The sequence below is a fragment of the Mandrillus leucophaeus genome, unplaced genomic scaffold (assembly GCF_000951045.1).
Source record: "Mandrillus leucophaeus isolate KB7577 unplaced genomic scaffold, Mleu.le_1.0 Scaffold588, whole genome shotgun sequence".
NCBI classification, from domain to species: domain Eukaryota; kingdom Metazoa; phylum Chordata; class Mammalia; order Primates; family Cercopithecidae; genus Mandrillus; species Mandrillus leucophaeus.
The window spans coordinates 2,079,783-2,100,925 of record NW_012106341.1 but is presented as its reverse complement, the minus strand read 5'-3'; the positions used below and the strand labels follow the sequence as shown (position 1 = coordinate 2,100,925).

At 37.9% G+C, this 21,143-nt stretch overlaps 1 protein-coding gene across 1 annotated transcript in view; it reads right to left on the bottom strand.

The window, feature by feature from the left end:
- ZNF277 (zinc finger protein 277) overlaps positions 1-21,143 on the bottom strand; it is a 145,919-nt gene that overhangs the window by 13,772 nt on the left and 111,004 nt on the right. The window contains exons 5-6 of the mRNA XM_011999206.1: positions 11,523-11,614; positions 2,294-2,404 (exon numbers count right to left, since the gene is read on the bottom strand). Coding sequence (XP_011854596.1) covers positions 2,294-2,404; positions 11,523-11,614 — 203 coding nt within the window. The remainder of the gene's footprint in view (positions 1-2,293; positions 2,405-11,522; positions 11,615-21,143) is intronic.

Here is a 21,143-nt window from a genome sequence, read left to right as displayed (position 1 = left end):
GTGTTAGCCAGGATGGTCTCAATCTCCTGACCTCGTGATCCGCCCGTCTCGGCCTCCCAAAGTGCTGGGATTACAGGCTCAAGCCACCGCGCCCGGCCTAGTCCTTTATTATTATTGAGTTTTGTATTTATTCATTTTAGGTCACACAGAATCTTCAAATGGGATATACCATCCTTGTCAGAATCCCCCCTCACTTTATTCATTTGGCTTTGTAGAGTGCATACTATGGTGTATTTTTTAGTTAGCTAAGCTGACCAACTTGGTTCTTTAGTTAAGACTGTGACAAAGATAGGTCATATCCAAAAATCATTTTGGTTCTTTACTAACTGAATTACCAATTCTAAAGTAAGTATGTAGGTATGTTCTTCATATAATTATAATGACTTGCACTGACTGCACCCAGTGTATATAATAATTACTGCATGGTTTGCGATATCCTGTGAGCTGATTTGCAGGGTTTAATTCCTTGCTGCAGTGCCAGCTAGCTGGGGGACTTGGTAAAGTTACTTGCCTTCTCTGTTGCCATTTTCTGATTTCTAAACTGAATACCAACATTTTAGAGATTTTGAAATGACAATTTCATATATATACTTATTGAGCACTCACTGTGCACTATGAACTGTGCTAGGTATTTATTCATGTATGTGAATAAGATAAACAGTAGCTGTTACTACCATATAATTCTCATATACCTTCTGCTCGAATATTTCTACCAACTGGGCATTCATTACCTAATGAAGCAGCAATTACCAGTTTTGAGCAGATTATTAACAAAATGTCTTTCTCATACTAAGCCTGAGAGTTGACACAACATGTATTATAACTGCTATTCAGTAAAAAGTAGAGAGTTCTACTTTCTGGAGCCACACAGTGTCTAAGTATAAATATCTTTTACATGGGAAACTCTCAAATGATTGCAATCTGTTATTGTTTCAATTTTGAATTTGTTTTTATCCCTACTAAACACCTTTTCATCAATTTCTTATGCCAAAGAATATATTCCAGGGCATAATAATATTCTTTTGTAGTATATTCTGTTATGGTCGACAATTTATGGGGGATAAGCTGATTATAGATATTCATTATTGCTAATCTTGCTAGAAGGCACATTTGGTCTTATGTTATAAATAGTCATTTAACAAAAGGGTGAAGGGACTCGATTTAACATAGTGTTGACATCAGAATTTGAATTTAAAACTTTTTATAATTAATCTGGATTACTTGCTACCTCTTATTTATTTATTTTTTTGAGACAGAGTTTTGCTCTTGTTGCCCAGGCTGGAGTGCAGTGGTGCAATCTCTGCTCATCACAACCTCTGCCTCCCAGGTTCAAGCGATTCTCCTGCCTCAGCCTCCCGAATAGCTGGAATTACAGGCATGCAACACCATGCCTGGCTAATTCTGTATTTTTAGTAGAGACAGAGTTTCTCCATGTTGGTCAGGTTGGTCTCCAAATTCTGACCTCAGGTGATCCGCCCACCTCGGCCTCCCAACGTGCTGGGATTACAGTTGTGAGCTACTGTGCCTGGTTCTTATTTTATCTTTAATGTTGTTGCTGTCAATGCTATGGGTTGAAGCACCACACTTGTTAGTATTTTATTTGAATAAAAAAAACTGGGTTCTCAGAGAAAAAATTTTGGGCTCTTTTCCTAGAAAAAAAAGTGGATACATTTTTGAAAGTCATTCTGGTGACCTAAAGAATTTTCTTCCCTATTTCAACAGGCTAAGCTCTGGATATAGTTGCCAGAATGTGACCTTGAGGAAATGGAGTATTATATACAAATGTGAATGTAAACCAAAAGGGAGAAGAATACATACAGTACACTATGTTTCACACAAAATTAAACACCGTTCCATAATGTGACAATATATTTACCTTACTAAATATGTAGACAAGTTACAGTGAAAACTAAAGAAATTACAATTCCAAAATTAAGAATAGTGGTTTCTGGGGAAATACTAATGAGGAAAGGCACACAGGGAGATTCAAAGGAATTAACAATGCTCTATTTCTTAGGTTAGACAGTGAGTATATTCTTCATATCCTATATAGCATATGTTGTATGATATGTATATTGTTTGGTATATATGACATAGTGTATTTGAAAAATTTAAAAAACACCAAAGGGCAATATGATCTAGACAAAATAAGGACTGTTGCACAAAATGAGAACTCCTCCAACATGGGAAACTCCTGCTTCTTTAATTACTCTATTTAATTAATTTTAAAAAATTCACAACAGAATCCAAGATTAAAAGAGCTTTAGGCAGTGTTCCATAAATCAGTACCTACTTGTCAAGCTTTTTCTGTAATGTACACAAAAATTCACTGCAGTTTACAATGTTGTCTGGCAATCCAATGTTGAAAGCATGTTCTCTGGCCATGTGGTTCAAAATAACAGATCTAGGAAGAAATTTGAGCAATTAGGATTATTCACAAATCATCTAAGAACACATTTGGGTTGGAATAGCATTCACATAATAAAAACACTAATTAGAAGTATAAGCAAGTGCTAAGCACAAACGTTTCAGCTACTAAAGAGTGACAGTATAAAGTATGTAAGTGTACAGTCACATCAGTTCTGTAAAGAGAAACCAGTTTGTTCCACTATCTGCTGCTTGGCTACACTCTATAGAAGAATCAGGTTCTGTCCTTTAAACCAGGGGTATTGGTCCATGGCCTGTTAGGAACCAGGTGGCACAGAAAGAGGTGGGAGGCGGGCAAGTGAGCATTATCATCTGCACTCCGCCTCCTGTCAGATCAGTGGTGGCATCAGATTCTCACAGGAGCGCGAAGTCTATTGTAAACTGTGCATACGAGGGATCTAGGTTGTGCACTCGTTATGACAATAAGAATCTAATGCCTGATGATCTGAGATAAAACAGTTTCATTATGAAATGGGTCCCTGGTGCCAAAAAGGTTGGGGATCACTGCTTTAAACTATTAAATTAACTGTGCTGCTTCTACTTTTCCAACTCATCATGGAGAAGAGTAAGAGGCAACCTCCTAACAGAAATACAACCTGCTCTGACCTAAGATCACAGGCGTTTAGCCAGTGGATCATCGGACAATGACCCGGAGCCCACAGTTAACAGGTCCAGTGTGTCACTGGACAATGACCCGGAGCCCACAGTTAACAGGTCTATTAAATGCAAGGGCTGTGAAAATCTGCAACATAATGACCAACTTCTTGATTAATGTACACAGAAAAGGACAAATGTAATTACGTAACTTTTACATAGCAAAAAAGTATACGTGTATAATATATTCTACAGAGTTTTTCTCCCAACTTTAGTTCATAAAATAAAGGTGACTGTCTTGGAAAGCCTCATCAGTATAAGCACCATTGATAGACTATGCATAGTGAGATATTATATGGTTTTATCTAGATTATTTAGACACTTACATGGTCCCCCTCAAAAAAATGCTTTTAGTGTTTTTTTCCCCCTCGAGAAAGTGAAATAAAGAAATAAAACAAACATTTCTATAAAAATGTTTGTTGACTTTTCTTTTTTTTTTTTTTTACTATGTAAGGGATACATTTATTAGCCTTGTGGTTAGTATGCTCATTTGTCTCACTGCCTATTACTGATAACTTTGACTAAAACTACTTGTTGGGGTAGGTCACCGTGCCCTTTGCGCCCACAAAAGTTTTCCTAGGGGCAGCCCAGACAGAGCTAGACCTTGCCAGGGGTTCCAGACCTGAGGCTCAGGCTGTGGAACAGTTCAGGTGAAAGCGGAGCTGGGAGCCTCTTGTAAGCAGTGTGGTAGGTGTATGTGTGTTTTGGGGTGGGGAGAGGGTGTCAGGCAGAGGGTCAGAAAGTTCCCCCTATCCCCAAGGCCATATTGGGGTAAAGTACAGTGCCTCTGGATCCAGGCAGGTTCTCCTAGAGTGGCCAAGTCATAGTTAACATCTGCCTAGAACTTCCAGGATGAAGATCCAGAGTCTAGATTGTGCCTGGGTGCTGTCAGAAATAATATCTGACTCAAGGGGTATAGGTGGGTTGGGAGGTTTCCCTCACCCTCAGGTTATCTAGGATCAAAATGTCTTGCCATTAAGAGTCACACTGAATATACTCAGGGGAGCCTAATCCTGCTCTCAACCTCTCTAGGGCCCAAGAATCTGGCATCTAGAGTCTGAGTTACGAGATGAGAGGCCAGTGGTTGGCTCATGGGGTAAATGAGTTTGGAGGCTTGGCCAGTCTCGAAGGCTCTGTTCAGGTAAGCCACAGTGGCTTCTGGGATCTAAGAGGATTGGTTTAGTAAGGCTTTTGGCTGCAGCCGGCAGCTTGCTGGGAGGGATGTGGGTGGAACTCACTGACAGTCCTTAGAACTTGTTTCCAGGCTTAGCTAGGTCAGGCCTTCTTGACTTCAAAGTGCTCCCCCAACAGCAACCAAGCCTGTTAGGTCTACCCAGGGTTTTCAGGCCTGACACCCAAGCCTTGGAATGGACCAAGATACAGTAGCTGGCTCAGGAGGTATAGGTGTACTAGGAAGGTCCCCATGATCCCAGGCTATGCTGCCCTACTGAGAACAAGCCCATGTGAGCCTAGGCTTGCTCTGAACTTTTTGGGGGCTTGCCAGCCAGGAATACAGACATTGAAAGTGAGGGAATGAGGGCTAACAAGCAGCTGTCTCAAAGCAGATAGGAGTGTTGGGAGGCTACCCTGGCCACATACTTCATTGCTACCATCCCTAATGCCTTCTGGATCCAGGACAGTTCTACCACAGTGGGCCAAAATTGAGCCAGGTTTACCAAGGGTTCTATAACTGACATCTAAGAGTTGGAAGGGGACTGAGTGAAGGCCAAGTCAGTGTTAGGAAGAGGGTTGGTGGGGTTAACAGTCTTCAATTGGTCCCATGCTCTGATCTGGTGGTCCTTGATGTCTTCTGGTTTTAGGGGAGGTTCCCCTAGGAGTGGCCTATCCTTAGCCAGGACTACCCAGGGTTCTAAGCCTGATATCCAGGCTCTGAAAGGGGGGCCAGGTACAGATGGAGCTGGCAGCAGGCTCAAGAAGGGGCTGGCTGTCCTCTCCAACACTATGGTGGTTTATTTTACACGTCAGCCTGACCTGGTTGAAGGATGCCCAGATAGCTGGTAAAAACAGTATTTCTAGGTGTGTCTGTGAGGGTGTTTCTGGAAGAGATTAGCATTTGAATCAGCAGACTGAGTAAAGAAGATAGCCCATACCAATGAGGGGAGGCATCATCCAAGGCTTGGGGGCCCAGATAGTTGAGCTGGGAAATTCATCTTCTCCTGTCCCTAAATACTCAACTTCATGGTTCTAAGGCCTTTGGACTCAGACTGAATTTACCATTGGCTTTCTTGGATCTCCAACTCACAGATGGCGTATTGTGACACTTCTTGGACTCCATAATTGTGTGAGCCAATTCCCATAATAAGTCTCCTCTTATATATCTATATATACTATTAGTCTTGTTTCTCTGGAGAACCCTGACTAATACAAGTACCTAAGTGGTTTGCTAGCTAATTCAAAATTAGCTTGATTCAGCCTATTAGTCTGAGGTGAGAAGGGAGGGAAGGCTTCACCCTTCTAGCCACAGCTGCTGGTTGGTAAAGGGCCAAGAAAATCTTTGGGGCTTTGGAGTAGAGATGGCACCTTATGTGATCTGCTTCATATCAGATTTTGAAGTCCTTTAATTCTTGATCAGCCAAGATGATTCCTCAAATTGCTGAATTATTTCTTTAATTTTTAAATTAATTCCTAATGTCAACTTGCTTTAATTTCTGGGAAATTAAATGTATAACAGTTTAAATTATTATTTTAACTCCTTTCTTTATAAGCTTAATTTTATTATTAATGACCTAACTGTACTTTGACAACCATTTTGTTTTTTACTTTCAGTGCAATATTCAATAAATTACATGAGATATTCAAAACTTTATTATAAACTACGGTTTGTGTTAGACAATTTTGCTTACCTGTAGGCTAATGTAATTGTTCAAAGCATGCCTAAGGTAGGTTAGGTATATTAAATTTTTTTTGACTTATGACATTTTAAATGTACAATGACTTTATTGAGATGTAACCCCACTGTAAATCAAGGAGCACTGGTATTATATTTTTTCACTTTCATAATGGTCCTCAAAAGCATGTAATAACTATAAATACATAATACCTTTTGGGCTGAAGTGAAGTTTTACTTAAAAAATTATTTCATGTACTTTTCCTTTTCAAATATTCTTTCCCTATACTTTAGGAATAAATATTTCCCTACATAGTGCTCTCTGATCTCATTTTTTTTCCTGGTTTAATACTGTTTGTAATCAGTTTTCACTAAACTTATAAATGTGATTTGGGCAAACAGGATTAAATTAAAGAAATAGCTTTGAGAGAAGCACTTCTGGAACAGTGGGGCATGGACCTCCGAAAATCTGCTCCTCTATTAAAGCAACAGTAGCACTGGTGAAAATGGTCAAAATCAACTTTTTAAGGACTCTGGAATTAACAGGAGGCATGTAACAATCCAACGAACATTTATTTAAGAAACATGGCTCAACTGTGGTAAGAATGGTGAGCTTTGTGATGTTTTAATTTGCCCCATTCCATTCTCCTCCCCTTAGCTCTACAATAGCCTTGACAACAGCAGGCTCAGAGCCACTGGAGGGGACAGAATACAAGTGGGCCATTCTGAAAGAAATGTTACAAGGACTGTTACTATTCAGCCTATATGGCAGGTGATGGGAAAAGGCCCATTCACAGGGTTTGTCTTTACGTGACATGATTCAGCCTACCCATTGAAAAAATTCTCACCCCTAGGGCATTTGCCAGAAACAATCAGTGACAATTTTGTAACATCACAGTTCCCTGAGGCAATACTAATTGCAGCAAACAATAGGCCAAAAAATTTGGAAGGAAAATCTGGGTAATGAGGTGTCTATAGAGGACTTTGAAAGTTGACATTTTCCTGGGGATCTAGAAGGCCATACACATGTGCCGGTCTATATATGCCCCAGAAAAACCTGTGAAGATCCTAATCTCTCATCTCTGGTTAACCTTGAAACTCTACACAAGCAAGAAGTGGAGGCTAAAGCAGAACTGTAAACTGATGAAGTGTTGAGGTGTGTCCCAACCCACATACAAAGCCCCTTGACAAAGGGCAGAAGATAAAATGGTTCAAGGAATTTAACGAAATCTCTGTCTGATCATTAGCTGAATACTAACTGTGCAGACTTCAGTGGCTACACATTAGCAATAATATGCACTTTGGAGAATTAGTACAAGAAAGTCACTAAACACACTAAAAGTAACAAAAACCCTGGTGGGGTGGAGGAGGAATCCAATTTCCAGAGTTGCCACATTATATTACTTAAATGTTGAGTTTTCAACAAAAAAATTACAAGACATGCAAAAAAAAAAAAAGAAACTTTGGTCTATATACATGGGGGAAGAAAGTAGAAACAGAAATCACCCCTGAGAAAGTCCAGATGTTGGACACAGTAGACAAAGACTTTAACTAATACGAATATGTTCAAAAGAACTAAAGAAACCCCTGTCGAAAGAATCAAAGGAAATTATGAAAATGATATCTTACCAAACAGAATACCAATAAAAAGATATAAATTATTATGTATTTTATTTTATGTTTTAAAAATGCTGCTCCATAGACACAGCAGAGATGTATCATACACAGAGTGGCCAAGAGTAGCCAGAAAGTTTTTTTTTTAAAAGACAACCAATAGAAATTTTGGATTTGAAAAGTACAATAACTGAAATAAAAAATTGACTAGAGGGGCTCAAAAAACTTAAGCTGGAAGTAAGAATCAATGAATTTGAAGATTGGTCAAATGGGATTTTCCAGTCTTAGAAACAAAAGAAAAAAACAAAACAAAAAAATACAGAGCTACAGAGATCTAGCTTACCGACATATGTATAATAGGATTTCCAAAAGGCGAGCGAAGAGAGACAAAGAAACAGAGAGACAGAGAGAAAGGGGGCAGAAACAACATTTAAATAAATAATGTCTGAAAAACTTTTCAAATTTGATGGAATACATTAATTTAAACATCTAAGAAACCCAATAAACTTCAAGTAGGAGAAATCAAGAGAATTAATCCAAGAAAATCACTAAACACACAAACAGGAACACAAATTCTGGTGGGGCAGGGTAAGAATCTGATTGATGATCTCTGTAGCTGTTTATTTTTTTTGTTGTTCTTTTTTCCTTCTGTTCTGAAGACTGGAAAATCTCAATTGAACAATCTTCAAATTCGCTGATTCTTACCAAGAGATAAGAGATCCTTATCAACACATAAACTGTCAACAGGCAAAGACAGAGAGATCTTGAAAGATGCAAGAAAAAAGTCAACTCCTTACATACAGGCAGGCGGTCCTCAGTAAGTGATTTCTCACCAGAAATTATGGAAACTAGAAGGTAGTAGAATGTCATATTCAAAGTGCTAAAGGAAAAAGACTACCAATCAATAATTCTATATCCTGTGAAACTATTCCTCAAAAAAATATGGAAGAAAAAAATGAAGGAGAAATCAAGACATTCCCAGATAAACAGAAACTGCAAGAATTCATTGCTAGCAAATCTCTCCAACAAGAAACTGAAGAAAGTTCTTTAGGTTAAAAGAAAGGGACATTAGACAATAACTTGAATCTACATAAAGAAATCAAGATCACCAATAAAGGTAATTAATGTAAGTAAATATAAAATACAGTATAATTGCATTTTTAGGACCCTTTCTTCTCATATCTGATATGAAAGATAACTGTATAAAGCAGTAATTAGCAAACATGTTCATGAGCTGATAATATATAAAGGCATAATTTGTATGACAACAATAGCACAAAGGAGTGAGGAGGAAACAAACTACATTGGAGCAAAGTTTTTGCATATTATTGAAATTAAAGTTGTTATTAATCTGAAACAGATTGTTTTCAATTGAAATGTTAGTGGCAAACCCCAGGGCAACCACTAAGAAAAAGAGTTCAAAATCCATGGTATAAGAAACAAGGGAACTAAAATCATACACTAGAAAATACCTACTCAACAGAAAAGAAGGCAACAATAGAGGAGAATAATGAGAAGACCTAAAACGTATTGAAAACCAATAGCAAAATGGTAGAAGTAAACGTGATCTTATTAATAATGACATTAAACACAAATGAATTAAGTACTACAATGAAAAGGTGAAGACCGGCAGAATGGATAAAAAATGATCCAACTGTATACTGTCTATAAGAGATATACTTTAGATTAAAAGACACAAACAGGTTAAAACAAATAATGAAGGGTATGGAGAAGAGGAGAAAAATTAGATGTATGGTAAGAAGAAAGTACTCATTACTCTATCCTTGTCTGTTATCCACCTCCTTCTTTCTATTTTTATGTCCCAATGCTGGGAGGACACAAATGTACGCCTGCAACACTGCTAATATAGTGTATAAGTGGAATCAGGTTGTGTCTTTCATCTTACAGGCTGAGCTTTTCATAAATAAAAAGAACTGATGAAGGAAAGGGGATTTTTATAAGAACTAGACACTATTTATCTTTCTCACTGGTTATTTAAAAAAAATATACATTTACTTATGCCAGAACAATAGCATAAGTCAAGACTCCTGAGGAGCTCATGTAATTCCTATGTGACCCTACTCAATAGAGAATGCAGATAAGTTAGATTAGAGGAACAGGGGGATTATATTAGGAACTAGAGAAACACTAATATTTAATATGTTCAAATACCAATATTGTAAGAATTTAATATCATATGGATAGATATTTCAAATCATATCAATATCCACATTCATCACTAGAACTTTATAGAAAACAAAAATATCATTTGTAGCTTCCCATATGCCAATACGAGAGATCTCTGACAATAATCACATGCCTCCTCACTAGGTCAATAATTACCTGAACATAAAATCCGAAATATCTTGTTAAAACACTGTCAGTAGTAATGTTTGGTAATTTTTCTGATGGTGGCATGGGTTTTCACTGGTACTTTTAAGTTAACTTTTAAGACTGGCCTTTATTGTTATACCCATAAAGTCCTTTGAAATAGAAGGAAAAAGTTAGAAGTACAATCAGTGGCCGTGGCACAGATTTTTCTCTATGCTAACTGATCCGAGAATCAAACCTTTACCACTGATGTTTTGAACATTAATACCTCAACTAAACTCTTTCATAAATTCCAATAAGTAGCTACCTTCTCCTTCCCAAGGTTTTTCACGTAACAATGTCAGTTACTGTGCTGGGCTATGTTTTCACTAAAGACTGCTTTCTTTCAAGTTAGCAGAGAATGATATTTTTCTGATTGTCCACTGTATGCTGAATCAGTGAAATCATCCTGAGTTCCTAGAGGTTACAACTTCATAACTTGTATTTAAGTGAATGTACATTTGTAAACATTACTGATGCATAATAATAAATGTGTCTGGTCTTTGTCCCTTGTTCCTAGCACAAAGTTTCTAGTAATTTTTCTAGTGATAGCAGTATATTTATTATTATGCGAACGAGGAGACTCCTGGTAGGACCCTACATAGCTTCCAGATGGGGAACGGTCACCATAAAGACCAACCATATGACTAGAGGGTTGGGACTTTGAGCCAGTCAGACCTCCAGAGAGGGGAGGGGGCTGCTGATGGAGTTCAATAATTTAATCAATCATACCTACATAATGAAGTTCTACATAAAAACTCGGGACACCAAAACTCAGAGTGGGTTGCTGGTTGGTGAATTCCTTAATGTGCTAGGAGGGTGACAGGTCCTAATTCCTTGGGAAGAGGAATCAGAAACTCATTCAGGACCCTCTCAAAACCCGCCCAATTTGTCTCTTCATTTGGCTGTTTCTCATCTGTATCCTTTATAGTAAAACTGTAATCATAAGTACAGTGCTTTCCTGAGTTCTGTAAGTAATTCTAGCAAATTATCAAACCCATGAAATTATCAGTGGGAACTTCTGACTTCATAACCAGTGGTCAAAACTTTGGGTAGTCTTGGGACCCCATGAGTTTATGGCGGGTATCTAATGTGAAGGCAGTCTTGTTTGAGACTGTGCCCTTAAATATGTAAAACTTGATGCTAATCCCAGGTGATTAGTGCCAGAATTGAATTGTACTGCACCAGCTGGTTTGGGACCAGCTGGGATTGGTGATAGAATCACCAGTGCTCCCACTTCTTTTTTATGTCTTTATTTTTAATAATCAAAAGTGAAAAGTTACCAGTGATTCAGAGGAAACGAGTTAGTATATGGAGGTGCATCTGCAGTAGTTTGCGGCATATGGTCTTGCCGGTCAGCCAATTTTAAAAGCCCTATAATATTAAACACAAATCTGCTTCTGTCATTTTAAGAATTTATACCCCTCTGCTGCTTAGAGCAACTACAGTCCATCTCTGATGTTGGACATATTTTTAAAAAGTACTGCTTATAAACGAAAGGGTCCTGAGCCAACACATATAACTTAACTTATATAACCAACAGTTAAGGATGTTTTGATGGGTTTCCAGATTAAAAAACAGTAACATTTAAAGATGCATAATGGCAAACCTGTTTCCAAGGAATTCTTCATTGCAAAACATACAAATGCCATGAAAATTCGTATCATTTCGTTCTTGTTGCTGTTGTTCCAGAATTTCTTTCTGGAAAGTAGAAACAGATTTATGGTATTATCTTAATGCACAACTGGTTAATAAAAAATGTCAAAGTCTGGATGGGAGGAAACTGGGCTGCAAACATAAAGGGAGTATACAAAAGTTGCCAACATTTCAAATTTCTCCATTCCTGTTTTTGCATTAAACTCCAAGTCTGTCCCATAAAATGCTTACACAACACTCCACTTGAACAGCTATGTGGGAATTAAAATCAAGGTTTTACCACCTTTGCTACCCTGTCTTTTCCAGTGTTTTCCCATCACTATCCTCTTCCAAAACCAAAACTGGTGGGATCGTTGACTTGCTCTTTTTCCTAATTCTCAGTTTGATTTGTAATCAAGTTCTGATCAATTTTTCACTTGAGCTATCTTCCATATAACTTTTCTCCACTATTCCCAGGGTCACTCCCCGGAGTTCAGTTTTTATTCAGTCGTTGTGGGTTACTATAAATAAAGTCTCCTAAAGGGTCTACCTGATATCAGTCCCTTGTCTATCATATTCATCCTCTTTTTGCTGCTAGAATTTTTCTTAATATTTTCATGCATAATTAACTTGTTGCACCTCAACTCAAATAATTTAAAATATGCTCTGACAATATCCTGCTGTAATCAAGGTGGTTCCATATGTTATTTTTCCTGAGGTCATTTCCTTTTTCACTTTCACAAATCTTATCTGCTAATCAAGATCTACTTGATTCCTGTTTCTATAATGCAACCATTTCTGGCCACAGTACAACAGTGCAGAGCTCAGGCTCTGAAACATGGAGCAGATTTGGATCTGAAATACGGCTCTCACATATAATTGATATTTAACCTCCTTAATCCTCAGTTTTCTCTTTTTTCATTTTTTATTAAAGTTCTGGGATACATGTGCAGATCGTACAGGTTTGTTACATAGGTATACATGTGCCATGGTGGTTTGCTGTACCCATCAACCCATCATCTACATTAGGTATTTCTCCTAATGCTATCACTTTCATAGCCCCTCAACCCCTGATAGGCCTTGGTGTATGATGTTTCCCTCCCTGTGTCCATGTGTTCTCATTGTTCACCTCCTACTTATGAGTGAGAACATGTGGTGTTTGGTTTTCTGTTCCTGTGTTAGTTTGCTGAGAATGATGGTTTCCAGCTTCATCCATGTCCTTGCAAAGCACATGAACTCATCCTTTTTTATGGCTGTATAGTATTCCAGGGTGTATATGTGCCACATTTTCTTTATCCAGTCTATCATTGATGGGCATTTGGGTTGGTTCCAAGTCTTTGCTGTTGTGAATGGTGCTGTAATAAATATACGTGTGCATGTTTCTTTATAGTAGAATGATTTATAATCCTTTGGGTATATACCCAGTAATGGGATTGCTGGGTCAAATGGTATTTCTGGTTCTAGATCCTTGAGGATTCACATTACTGTCTTCCACAATGGTTGAACTAATTTATACTTCCACCAACAGTCTAAAGGCATAAAAACCCTAGAAGAAAACCTAGGCAATACCATTCAGGACATAGGCATGGGCAAAGACTTCATGACTAAAACACCAAAAGCAACGGCAACAAAAGGCAAAATTGACAAATGGGATCTAATTAAACTAAAGAGCTTCTGCAAGCAAAAGAAACCATTATCAGAACAAACACGCAACATACAGAATGTGATAAAATTTTTGCAATCTAGCCATCTGACAAAGGACCAATATCCAGAATCTACAAGGAACTTAAACAAATTTACAAGATAAAAACGAACAACCCCATCAAAAAGTGGGTAAAGGATATGAACAGACACTTCTCAAAAAAGGACATTTATACAGCCAAGAAATATATGAAAAAACCAAACAACCCCATCAAAAAGTGGGCGAAGGATATGAACAGACACTTCTTAAGACGATTTTTCCAGTGTTCCCCATTAATATATTCTATTTCTACTAACTACATCTAGCCTTTCTACTCTAGTAAGATTTTCTTTCTGACCAATATTGTGTAGAACTGGTTTTTTACAACATGACAGCTGAAAGGGATCTCATGAAACTATCTACTAACTCCCTATAAGAGATGTTACGGGATTTGTTTAAAGCTACATAGCTACTTGGTACCAAATTTGGTGCTATTTTCATGATACCACATTTACTTTTTTCTCAGAAGGTACCCACTGTAGCACATGTAGATACAGAGCTTAGAACAAGGACCTTTTTATTTAGTGAACAAACAGCTTCAGAAGCCAGGGGACAGTCTGGAGACGTAGGGCAGCATTAAAATCTTTCTTACAAAATACCCACATGGAAGCCTCATTGAGATGAGTTCAATATAAATAAGCTGCTCAGCATTTGGGGCTTAGAACACTCTAAAGTAACAGAATAGATAATATACGCAAATATAATTATTCCTTATTTCTATTTTAATTAGAAAAAGAGGAATTCTAGGATTTCTAGGTGACAGACATTTTAATTTCATATTTGAAGTTGGTTAAGGTTTGCACAAGATAGTTTCTAAGATAATTCTCATGTTTTTTCTGCATTCCAAATTCAAGACACAATTGAACCTGTTCTATATGACACAGGGTCTTTGCTGTGAACAATTACTACCATACTGTACTGTAATGTTAAAGTATTATATTTTCAGGATCACGTTACAATACTCTAAATTGTTATGCTCTTTTGGTTTAATTTTATTCTCTTTCTTTTATGGCCATCTATGTTAGTCTCCCTTTATTCACTGAAGCTTTTTCATCCCTGTTAGTGGGTCTACTTCTATACCCATCACTGGCTCCCCCATCTACACTTCCTTGCCATTAAGTATCCTCTGTTTAGACCTTCTGTTCTTCCTTTTGACCTAGAACAAAACTATAGGGACTCAGGGACCCCCAAAACTCAGCTACGGAAAAACAGATAATCAAATTCTAACAATAAAATTAACTCAAATACGTTTGGTACCTAAGAAAAAGTAGCTTCCAATATCTTCCTCAGATGAACTTCAGGGGAGTTATTTTCATCTGGTAGGGTTTATCTCTTATTATCAAGCTCTCTACAATTTGGATCTACTGAGCTTATCAGATACCAGATGGATGGATTTATAGGAAAGACTTTCCCTGTATATATATTTTAAAAGTATGTTTATACAACGCATGCCTAGAGGGATGGAAGACAAAATTGACTGTAAATGGATCTTTAAAAAATTAGTCTGGAAATATGTAATGACACTATCTGGAAATAAAACTAAAACTGGTAATCAATAAAATCTTTAGTAACACCTTAATGGAGCCTTGTTTTTCTATTGAATAAAATCCACAATATTTAGCATGGCATTCACAGTACTCTGTACTTGATTCCAACCTAGGTTTTTTTGTTTTTGTTTTTTGAGACAGGGTCTCTCTCTGTCACCCAGGCTGGAGAGCAGTGGCACGATCATGGCTCACTGCAGCCTGGACTTCCTGGGCTCAAGTGATCTTCCCACCTCAGCATCCTGAATAGCTGGGACTACAGGTGCACACAACTATGCCCGGTTAACTTTCTGTATTTTTTTTGTAGAGACAGGGTTTTTCCATCTTGCCCAGGCTAGCGTCGAACTCCTATGGTCAAGTGATCCTCCTCCCTCAGCCTCCCAAAGTGCTGGGCTTTATAGGTGGGAGCCTCTGTGCCTGGCCTTTAACCTAGGTTTTTAAAAGTCTTCTCTCACATTTCTTCCCCATACAACCCTACATTATAGGGAGAAGCAAGAACACATGTCATTATTTACTTGTATATTATTCTCAGTAGCAGTTCTCAACTACCTACTATGATTTCTGAAGCCACTCAATGGCCTGGAGTAATCGTTCCCTCTTTTGCCCATCTTTGCCTATTCAAGGGTCAGTTCAAATGCTGTATCTTTGTGGTGAGTGGAAAGAACAACGGCCTGACACTTAGGAGTTCTGTAGTCTTGTCCGTTTTTGTGTCGAAGTAGTTCTTAATGTGGCCTTGGGCATACCACTTCTCTAGGACTCAGTTTCAGCTGATCTCTAAATTGCCTGTGAAACATTCTACAAAGCATTAAAGTGACTTTCCCAGACCGTTTTTGTATTAGAAATGATACTTCCATTTTTTACCACAGTTTTAGAGCATTTTAGTTGGCATCTACATTGCTTGGTCTTCAGGAAAACTGTGTCCCAACCATCTCTACTCATAGAAAATGAGCTCCTCTATGCCATACGCACACAACTTCGTATAGTAGATTCTCAATAAATACATGATGACTACATTTATACCCGAGGTGCAACAACATACACACTACAAATGTATGTGCTCTACTGAAAATCAAAATGACTTTCTCAAAGGAAAGGGGTTTATAACACACTTGATTATCCCTTACTGACATATGGTTGGCACTTACTATTTAGTTTTATAAGGTGAAATGAAGAGCTTCCCACAGCAACAGTAAGTTGGTAATTTGTTTAAACAGAGAATGGTCTACTACATATGTAAACTATTCCAAGAAAGTTACCATTGATTATGATTTTTAAAAATCCTAAAGTTTTCTTTTAAACTTACAACAGACCATTTTTACAAAATATATAGAGATACATAGAATTTTACTTGCTATAGGACTAGGGACTTGGGGATAGGTTTTTACTTTTAAAAAATCGTTTTTACTTTTAATACTATAAACACAGCCTAGGCAACACAGAGAGACCCCCATCTTTACTAAAAATAAAACAATTGGCCAGGCATGGTGGTGCCTGCCTGTAGTCCTGCTATCCACGAGGCTGAGGTGGGACGATCGCTTGAGCCCAGAAGCTTGAGGCTTCAGTGAGCTGTGATCATACCACTGCACTTCAGCCTGGGCAAGAGGCCTGGGCCCTGCCTGAAAAAAAAAAAAAAAAAAAAATTAAAAAACATACTTTTTAAGGGCACAAATACAGTTTGTTACTAACATGACATTTTGAGCAAAACAGAAGATGCAAGTCATAGGGAAATGAACTAGAGTGATAATTATAAAGCCCAACAGCTAAGGAAAATGAAGTACATTGGCATAGAACACAATTACTTTTGTTTCATTTTAAAAAAAATATTAAGAATTGAAATAATGATCTCAAGGTTTTCCTCATTTCCATTCTAATAAAGTTTAGTCTACAAAGTGCTTTTGCCTTATAAATTTCTTAAAATAACACCAAAGATATTATATATACTTTTGACCATTTTTCACTTACACATAAAATGTGAAAATAAAAAGTATTTTAAACATGCAACTATTATGTCTGGAACAGTTTTCATTATTGCATTGTAATCAATTCAATAAATTAAGGAGAAGAAAGCTCTTCTTTTTTTTTTTGAGACGGAGTCTCACGCTGTTGCCCAGGCTGGAGTGCAGTGGCGCGATCTCAGCTCACTGCAAGCTCCGCCTCCCGGGTTCACGCCATTCTCCTGCCTCGGCCTCCTGAGTAGCTGGGACTACAGGCGCCCGCCACCTCGCCCGGCTAATTTTTTGTATTTTTAGTAGAGACGGGGTTTCACCGTGGTCTCGATCTCCTGACCTCGTGATCCGCCCGCCTCGGCCTCCCAAAGTGCTGGGATTACAGGCGTGAGCCACCGCGCCCGGCCTAGAAAGCTCTCCTTTATTTGTTGAAATTGGCTTTGCTGACATAGCTATGTCATGCCATTCTAAATGAATTAGTACACCAGGAAGCTAAATAAGACAGGTAGCTATCCCTAAACTTTGCTACTCTTCTATTTTTAAAAATTTTTTATTATGAAAAATTTCACCAACACAGAAAAGTCAAATGAACAGTACAATTAACATTCCTATACTCAGTATTTACATTCAGTAACTCTGAACATTTTGCCTGTTTCTTTCTCTCTCTTCACATGCACAGGTACATTTGTATGTTACATACTTTGTTTTGGCTGCACTATTTGAAAATAAGTTGCAGATAGGACGATACTTTACTCTTAAATACTTCAGCATGCCTCTCCTAAGAGTAAGGACATTCGCCTATGTATAACCACAAAACCATTATCATCACAACTAAGAAAATCAATAGTAATTTTAAAATAGCTGAAAGTATCCAGGTAATACTTAGATTTCTTCAATTACCCCAAGAATGTCTTTTAATGTTTCTCCCTAACCTCTACTCAAGACCACCCTAGGTTCACACATTTCATTTAGTTTTTAGGTACTCTACCTCTAAATCTTAAATTACAAAATAATCCATCTGCCTAGGACTCAGGCTCTGATGCATAGAAAATTTTTTTTTCCAAACTAATAGTCTTCCAAAGTATATGAACGACTCATAGGAAAACCTTGTTAACGTTATTATCTCTATGTAATCAACTCAAAATGTATTCTACCAGATAATAAGCTCACTGAAGGCAGAACTCTCTTATTCATCTTTGTAATCTCCCCTGTGCATTACAGACAGGGTGCACAATAACCGTTGAATGGAGTTGCTGTGTTTCCCATGGCTTCTATTTCTTCAAATCTTCGAGTGGTTAAAAGGAGTCTAGGTAGAAGACAGTCACATTATCACTATGCCCTAGCACCTTTAATCCTATTGCTGTTACCTTACTAGGATGTGAGAAAACAAGACAGTTTTAAATTCTGTGCATCGTTCTTCTGTGGTAAACATACTGACAACTACTGATCAGGCAAAAAACTGAGTAGAAGCTACTTGCGCAATGAAGAAAAGTTTTTTTTTTTCTTCTATTTCCTTCTCTCCTTCTTCCCTTCCTCCTTTTCTCCCTCTTTTTTTTTCTTTCCCTTGCTTTTTCTTTCCTTCATAAAGCTTAGCATCAGAATTAGCTGTGGCATATGTTTGAAGTCACTTATGAATAAAAAAAAAATCAGGAGACACTCCATAAAAAGCACCACAAAGATGTGCAAATCGAAGATGTGCCCATCTACTTTGTGGTTTTATGTTTTCTAAAAAAAAAATTCATGCTGGGCTATATATCAGGTTTTATTCATTTAGGTTTATTCTGGGCTATATACTAGGAAAAGGGAGATGAAGAGCATGGTGCAGACGTTATATGTTTGAGCCTCTCAAAGAAGCTGATAAAAATCAGATAAAATTTTCATTACAAATATGCTTAGATAAAACCATAGTAGTAAGAATATAAGATCAACTTATGTGCTAAGCAAAGAGTCATAATAACAAGCTATATATGTTTTTCTGATTAGTGTAAAATGTCAAGTGTGACAGCAAAGGGGTCAATGCCTAGTCTTTCATCTTTATTCATAAGCTAAAAGCAGAGAAAACATTAATAAAACAGCAGATATAGCAGATGGCACTCAACACAGTCATAGGGGATTGACATGTAGGTAGAAAATGAAAATGAGAGTTAGGTTGAAAATTATAAAAACCAGTCAATTTATGAAAGAGCAATTTAAAAAATGTTTATTTAGGTAAGAATTTATACACAGCAAAGTAAAAAACTGATGCTTAAAGTGACAAATCCAATGGAAATAACCTGCATTAACACACGAAAGTAAAACCAAGACTGATGTTATCAGCTATGGCTATCAAAAACATTTTATGGATACTGACAAGTAATTGATTTACAATAGTTTCTTGGCTAAATGGATATATGAGTGGCTATGAGAGAAAAAGGCACACTCCTCAGGTTCCTTCCCAAACCAGCTTAAAGGCAGCAGCATGGCAGAACCAGCTAGACATTCTCAGCCTAGGAGTCCAGTGGCACCCCTCCAATACAGAACACAACAAATCTCCCCATGAAAACTATAGCAGTGGCCCAAAGGCTCCATGGCAAGGCAGCAGAATTTCCTATTTCTCCTGCTTTTTATTTTAAGAATAATGGATTAACTCTGAGGTATCTGGGATTATTTCACTTACACCTCCACTTTGTTTTAATAAATGTTTCAGGCTGCTACAGAACAATGTAGCATAGAAATGGGAATAAAAGAAGAAAGAAAAAAATAGGGTGGGCACCTAAATTGCAAACAAAAAATAAAATACACACACACACATATACACACAGACACACACTCAAACCTAACCTAAAGGTAGGTCCTAATGTGGCTCTCAGCTTTGGCAGACAAGGGAAACACACCAGATAAAGGGTTGGTGTGGAGAATTTGGATGGCCTTTGTTGTCTGTTCCTAAGAGGTAACTTATTAATCCTTAGAATTTCCTGAGTGACTGAAGGGTCTGTGTTATTCATGGTGGGCCCTTTGACCACACCTGATAGTTTATATAAATGACATAACTCAGGATGGGAACTGGCCATGCCAGAAAGACCAACCATGTGATTAGTGGGTTGGGCTCTGAGCCACATAAGATCAGCCTCATCTCCTGGAAAGCGGGGGGAGCTGGAGATCTAGCTCAACCGTGTGACCAATGATTTAATCAATTACACCTACTCAATGAAGCCACAATAAAAACTCTGGACACCAAAGCTCCAGTAAACTTTCTTGGTTGGGACTCTGGGTATTGTTACATACTGATGTGCCAGGAGGACAATGCATTCCTAGGAATGATGGCAGCTTTGTATTTGGGAATCTCCCAGATCTCACCCTATGCGTTTCTCTGTTTGACTTGTTCTGATTTGTATCCTATTGCTATGACTGAACTGTAATCACAAGTATAGTGCTTTTCTGAGTTCTGTGAGTCATTATAGCAAACTACTGAACCTGAGAGAGTAGTGGGGATCTCTGAATTTGTAGCCAGATGGTCAGAAGTAAAAGTATCCTGAGAAACCCCCAATTTGTGGCTGGTGTTTGAAGTGAGGATAGTCTGTGGAGGGCTGTGCCCTTAACTTGTGAAGTCTGGCCTGTCTAGGTAACTGGTGTCAGAGTCATTGTGGGTACATAATAAGTATATGTATCATGGACAATATACTCAGGATTAACAGAAAAAACAACACAGGGCTGTTTCCAATATCAAGCCTAAAAAAAGCTAACTCTCATTACAAAGCACACCCTCAAACTCAGTGAAAACAGTACAGAGGGGTGGGGTATGGGTTGTCATGATGCAGTACAGATACTTGTCTCCTGACTGTTTAACTATCAGTCTCCAGTCTTCCTCAATCATCCCTGAGCACAGTTTTTGTAAGTATTGGTTGGTTATAATCTTGAATCTGTCTTTCTTCCAGTCAGTATCTGGAATGTTGCTTTCATAGACTCTCACATGGATACAGAGGCACAGGCTTCAGGAGATCATCAGGAGGAGATATTTGGGTTGACTCTTATAAAAACTGCATAGTCAGTGATGGGGTTCAGAACATGCCACCCCAAAATATGGCACCTTGGAATAGCAGAAGCAGGAAGCTGACTTTTACCTCCTCCTTCCCGTTTCCCCCTAAAGTAGATCATAAAGCCTTCATTCAAAAGGTACCCTCTCTTATACCTGAGGGAAAGGAACATCCTTATCTCTGAAGACACAAGGATAAAGAGAAGAATCTGAACAAACAAGTTTTGCTAAGTCCTCTCCAGTTTCTTACCAGATCATATCCCCCTTGTCTAATCATACTTCCCCACAACGATCCACTTCTTCATCAAATTTAGCATAAAAATGCACAGATTTCCATTTCTTTGGGTCTTCA